At 35.4% G+C, this 6,542-nt stretch overlaps 1 protein-coding gene across 3 annotated transcripts; it reads right to left on the bottom strand.

The window, feature by feature from the left end:
* Nucleotides 1–1,502: 1,502 nt before the first annotated feature.
* Nucleotides 1,503–3,166, bottom strand: LOC111876704 (uncharacterized). 3 transcript variants are annotated; one of them, XM_023873289.3, is made up of 5 exons: nt 3,043–3,166; nt 2,471–2,561; nt 2,289–2,368; nt 2,049–2,175; nt 1,503–1,905 (listed from the first exon to the last, which is right to left on the bottom strand). In XM_023873289.3, exons 2-5 carry the CDS (start codon nt 2,471–2,473, stop codon nt 1,627–1,629), a joined length of 489 nt encoding a protein of 162 aa, XP_023729057.1. In that variant the 5' UTR covers nt 2,474–2,561; nt 3,043–3,166; the 3' UTR covers nt 1,503–1,626. The 3 variants fall into 3 exon arrangements, with proteins under 3 accessions (XP_023729057.1, XP_042753504.1, XP_023729048.1); XM_042897570.2 differs by having other exon boundaries at nt 2,471–2,573; nt 3,043–3,083; XM_023873280.3 differs by having other exon boundaries at nt 2,471–3,148.
* Nucleotides 3,167–6,542: the final 3,376 nt, after the last annotated feature.

Genomic DNA, 6,542 nt, shown 5'->3' with positions numbered 1-6,542 from the left:
TCCGAGCTCCTGGAGCTCAATCATGCCTAGATCTAAATGTTAATCAGCTTGTCACAGACCCTACTTCATACCCAAGCTTGGAAATGGCTCAAGAAGGACTTTAATGGAGCTATAAGGGACTATAAGCATGAAAACAGAGGGAAACTGAGTTATACCTCAAGGAAATCTCTGAAATAACACCAAGATGTCTGGCCTCCTTCCTCTCCTCTTGATCTACTCTCCTTTCTCTCTCAAAGTCTTCAAGAAATCACACCAAGCACTTCGATCTCACAAGGAACGATGTTAGAACGATATAGAGGGCTCTGAGGGTGAAGGGGGTGAGCTTGGGGCGCATAAGGTTGGTTTAAATAGGGTGCAAACCCTTTGAATTAGGGTTTCACCAGACAGCGGGGACTCGCCGAGTCGCCAACTTAAACGTGTTCCATACCCCGACTCTACTCGGCGAGTCGGGCCTACAACTCGCCGAGTCCAAGGCTAAAAATGCAAAATACTTAGATAAATTTTACATACCAGGAACCAAGTGCTACAAAGCCCTTCACTACAAAGAGAGCGATGAATCAAAAGTGGTATTAATGCAATGTTTGGCCATTGCCATTTTGACCTTTGTCTTTCTTTGAAGACAAAATGCAAGCTTCGGAGCTGAATAAGGAGACACCCCTCTAGAAAAATGGTCAAAATTGAAGCCGAGAACAAGGAGTAGACATCCCTCTAGAAAAATGGTCAAAATGATTGAGTTTTAAATAGATAAATGTTTAAGTGGCATATGTTACCGGCTAATATAGGTTAGAGGGACTACAAACACAGGTTATTCAAGAGTTTATTCCCTTACAAAACACGAAAATAAGTTAAATGACTAAATGGGTAAAGTCAAAATACATAATAAGGCAGTTGCGTCATTTTCTCGTAAATAAAAATGCATTTTGTAAATGTTACACCGTTTCTCAATTGGTTAGTTGAGAAACTAGGTGGCTACTGCGAAAGACATTTTAAGGGTCTATTTGATAATGTGAGATGTAAAACATAATAATGATATTCTAATTAAAAAAACACATTTCTCAATAGCGAGTGGACACATCATTTTTAGAGACCTATTTAGAAATTGTATGGTTGAGTAATGTGTTTTGAAAGACATCTTTTGATCATTTTGCAAGTCTACGAATGACGTAGGAAAACAACGTCATTTTGACCATTTAACAAGGTCTCCATTTTGTTGTTTCCCTTCCGAAATGAATAAACGGTGTCACTTTGAACATTCATAAGGTTATCTCCCGTTTCTCATTAGTCTATCTTAATGTATTATATCATAGCCTAATTAACACATAAGTTTTTCATTAATTTTATTTGATAAAAAATATATTTTAGAAACATTCTCTAAATCCAAAGTTCTTTCAATAACCGTTTACATTAATTTTTTTTTTAATGAAATTTTAGCATTATGGAGCTTTTTCAGTATCTTACTTCTTTTTTCCTTTCAACTCCTTTCACCTTAAATTTAACAAATATTATTATAACTACTCAATATTGTGAGATTTGTTTTTTGGAATATAAGAGTAAATGTATACAATACTTTATCGAGACAGATCCATTACTCATACAAATCCTAAAAACACAACTTGCATTATCTTTCTACTTTTGTTTCTGTCTCTTTGTAACATGATCACTTTCTTCCATGGCCTTCAATTTGTTCTTTATTGCAGCTATTTTTGCACTTCGGGCCATTTGACCCGACCCGTTACCCAATCCATTTGACTCACTACCACTACCACTACCACTACCACTACCACTACCACTACCACCTGATTTTTCAGCCATTTCCATCAAGTACTTCTCTTTAGCAAGTCGCACTACTAAAGGCCTTCCACATGCCAATTTCCCATGCATTTTCTCCTTGGCCAGTTTAGCTTCCTGCATACTCACTTTAAATGAAAAAAATCAGAAATTTGTCAAACCAATATAGATATATAAATGACAGAACAGGTTGTACTGCATTTGACATGTACTGACTGGTACCAACGAAACAAAAAAAAATTGAACGGTCTATAAGTTACCTCCATGGTGCTGAACTGGACAAATGCATAGCCACGTGGCTCGCCTCGTTTTGGGCCGCGAGTATGCCAAAGGAAATCCTCAAACACGATTTTTCCAAATGGGGAGAACATTTTTATGAGAGCGCCTCTGTGAATCATCATAATGAATTATAATTAAAAAAAAAAAAAACAAAAAAACAATGGGGTATGTAATTATGTATTAAAATGTTGATAGGAAAGGATATGTATGTCTTTGCTTACTCTGTTATTCTCATATCAAGGTTGCCTACATATAGTCGGCTTTCACTGTTTCCATCAAAAATGATATTGTTATCTTTGTCCTGCATAAGTAATTACAGGCATTAATAGATTTTGTATTTTGTGATATGAAGATAATGAAAGCAGAAAGCATGATATGATACTAACAGGACAGAAAAAGTTACCATCTACAGGAAGTGATCTTGATGACAATCCTGCTAAGTGCTTAACTCCAAAAAGCTGCTAATTCCCTCTTTATAGCTGTTTCCTTAAGTTCTTTTTTTTTTTTTCAAAATTTTAAGCAAACTGATTAATGATGTGGGGGTAAAATAATTATTCACAGTAACTTTCACTCGATATGTATTATTCTTTCAATTAGACTGAAGCACGATTCAGAAAGAAAAGAATTTGAACATGGATTTTTGTTGAAATTTGGCACAGAAATTATTCTCTTCATAGAATCGCAAGCTATATGAACCTCATAGTTAGATCGAGTGAATTGCTTGATATATCGGATATCACTGTGCATCTATATATTTCTTTTAACTGATGGATTGCTATTTGAAAGTCAACATGATCAGAATCGCGCTTGATAAAACAGAAAATATCTCTTTATAAATTAAAAAACAGACTAGAATACATGAAACCCTGGCATTTTTGTCAATTATACATTTGCTCCGTAAATCCAAACAGAAATCTAATCGCATAAATATATAAACTTGTGTGGGTAACAAAAAATTGGTTTTGCGAAAATTACCTCAATCGTTAAACATTTAAAGAGGAATCGCGAGCTCGATGCGTCCGCTAGGGTTCTATATGATTTGAGCAGATGAAGGCCAAACGGGGTACGCAGCTCTTATTATTTGCTGCGTCTGTTGTCTGTTGACGACCCCGTTTTAATCTTTGAACGGGCTGGATTACCAAATGGGCTGACAAACATAAGCCCAATATGAAAGTAATCATATATTGGGCAGGGTCAAGATCTGTGCCTCTGTGGGTTATAGGGTTATAGTTAAACTTGCATAACAAAGTATAGGTGCACAAAGTAAACTGGTTTTATTAACTGGTAAAAAAATCAAACTTTTTAATAACAGAAAAATCGGTTAGGAATATATTTTAAAAAAAACTATAAAATATCTTATGGTTTATCAAATGTCATAAACTCAGTTTTTTTTAATTTTTTTGGATGAACATGGTTCCTGTGTTTTTCAAAACTTGTATGAATGACCATTTTTTATCCGTTAGTGTGTGAGTATTTTGGTATTTTCAAGTAACAAAGACTGAATTTATGACTATAGGTAAACCATATGGACCATTTATGTAATCTTTCTATGTTTGTGACTTTTCCACCCCTTTAGTTTTTAAAATAGTACTTTGAATTTTGAAAAATGTTACTTTCACCCTTCTATTTTTTAAATATTTGTGTTTAACCCCGTATTAATATAATTTGATTTTTATTAATAACTTCTATTCGTTAAACTAAAAAAAACTATTTTCCGTGTTTATTTTTATATATTTGTCGATATAATTCAAGATGGCCAGCATTTCGACTTTCTTTCATTAAATTTTTTTAAAAAGAAATCACATGGTTTTTATATAAAATTGTCGGTTTACATTCGAGTTTTTTTATGTTTCGATGTAGTTTTTTATTTTTACGTATGAGACGGGTCACCTATAATAACTTTCATTTGTTAATTTTATAAAACGTATTATATTCGAGCTTATCTGTAACAACATAGTTTTCAAAACAAATTTTTCATTTTTCAACAACCAAATTACATTTAAAAACATTCTCAAAAGAGTATTTCACCATTGTTATTACTCAAAACATATTCCCAAGATCATAAACAAATATCCACTCTGTGTGTGCGGTTCACGTCGGCGCCTTCCCACGGTCTTCGCTAGTACCTGAAACACATAACACAACAACTGTAAGTATAAATGCTTAGTGAGTTCCCCAAAATACCACATACAACACATACGCCCTCGAGGCTATAGCACGACCCTTCGGTCGTTGTGTCTCAGCGGGACCCTCCAGTACCATAGCTCGTTGGACCCTCTGGTCCGGTCATAGCTCGTTGGGCCCTCTAGCCTGGTCTGTATCGTTGGACCCTCCGGTCCGGTCTGTATCGTTGGACCCTTCGGTCCGGTCTATAAGATCATACAACATACATATATCACATAGCACATAATCTCATACTTAGCACATAAGACCCTCTGGTCAACACATAATACCACTCTAGGTAACGTATAGTGAGAAGACTCACCTCGGATGTCTCGGTAAATCTCTGACTCGGTAGAAATAGGGTCTAGCCTCTGCCTAATCACATAAAGTAAATACTCTCATAAATATAATCCTCGAGACTAGACTCAAGCCTCTCTTAGCACCCTCAGAAGAGTAAAAGACCATTTTACCCCTCTCTTGGCACAAAGGCCCCATTGTTGACCAAACCCTAAAAGTCAACAAAAGTCAACGGTCAAACTTTTACCCGACTCGTCGAGTTCATACGAGTGACTCGGCGAGTCCATGCGAGTTCTCTGAATCCTTTTAAACCTCTCAGACACGACGAGTTCCCTCTTCACTCGTCGAGTTACTCGGCAACGAATCGCGGGGCAACCCCGACTCGACTCGTCGAGTCTACTTATGGACTCGGCGACTTGCTCCCATGACAACATTCATCTGACCTTCTGAGGTTAGATCTGCTCCTCCAATCCATAGATCTAGCTTCCCTATAGTCCATAATCTCGTAAAGGTCGAATCTTGGGCCCTCATGCAAGGTCCTCTATGCTCATTTGAGTGAAATCCCTCATTTCATGACAACTCTAGCTCATTACCCCAAGGGGAAGGCATAAAGCCGAATGGAAGGGATCCTCTGGACCTCTTAGGTTCCAGATCTATGAATCATTTCACCATGGGACCTCTCTTACTCTAGATCCAAGCTAAATAAAACATGAAGAAACCCTAAATTCAACCATAACAACAAAATACGAGAATGGACTCGAGTTTATACCTCAAAGATGATGATTCAAGCTGAAAGCTCTCTGGAATGAAGTCCTTTTGCCCCCTTCTTGCTGGAAACCCTTTCCTCCTTAGCTAAATCACACCACAAATGAACAAGGAGCTCTAATTCTCTCACAACGCGCTCAGGATCGAAAGGGATACTCTCTCTGGACAGGTAGCCGCAAATGGAGGCTATAAAGCCCTTTAAATAGGGCTCAGACCCGGGGAATTAGGGCTTCATTAAACAGCGCGGACTCGCCGAGTCCACTAATCGACTCGCCGAGTCCGATCATTAACTCAGATGGAGAATCGCGACTCTATTCGGCGAGTCTAAGCATCAACTCGCCGAGTCTCTCTCAAAATCTCCAAAATAAATGAATAAATAATGTATCTGGAAATCCGGATGTTACATTATCTACACTTCAACATAATTTTTTTTCTTTTACATTTTTGTGCTTAATTGTATGTAGATTCTTACGTATCATTTGGGTCACATATAACAACTTTTGTTCGTTAACTTAAAAAAAATGTATTATCATTGAGTTGTCTAAGTTTCGTTAAACATATTTTTTTTAACATTTTCGTGCTTAATTTTATGTATGTTTCATACGTATGACTCGGGGCACATATAATATGTTTTTCATTATTTAAGCTTTCTTTCGTTAACTTAGACAAAATCTTACTTATTTTTATACACGTGCCGATATAAATTTTAGTTTTTTTATTTATGTTTTGATGTAAACTTTTTTGTATGTTTTTGTGCTTATTTTATGTATGTAGATAAAAGCGTAGTTATAAGCATTGAATTTTGTAAGTTGAGTTTTGACGATTGTATTGATAAAAATTGCATTTGAACGTAAAAAAAAAACATAACTTGAAAAAACACGTACATAAAAACAAGCATAAAACATAAAAAAAAATACATTGAAATGTAGACAAACTAGAATTTAAACCGAAAAATTTATAAAAAAAACACGTAATTTACGAAAGAATGTGCTAAATTAAAGTCGAAACGTTAACCACCTTGAACTATGCCGACAAATATATAAAAGTAAACACGTAAAAATAGTTTTTTTTTAAAGTTAATAAACGAAATTATTAATAATAATCAAATTATATATAATACGGAGTTAAACACGAAAATTTAGAAAATAAAAGAGTGAAAGTAACATTTTTCAAAGTTCAAAATGATATTTTAAAAATTAAAGTGGTGGAAAAGCCACAAACACATAAACATAAAAAATAGTAAAAAATTA

This window comes from Lactuca sativa, chromosome 8 (assembly GCF_002870075.4).
Source record: "Lactuca sativa cultivar Salinas chromosome 8, Lsat_Salinas_v11, whole genome shotgun sequence".
NCBI lineage: Eukaryota > Viridiplantae > Streptophyta > Magnoliopsida > Asterales > Asteraceae > Lactuca > Lactuca sativa.
Note: the sequence above shows the minus strand (reverse complement) of the source record. Positions and strands in the feature narration are given on the sequence as shown.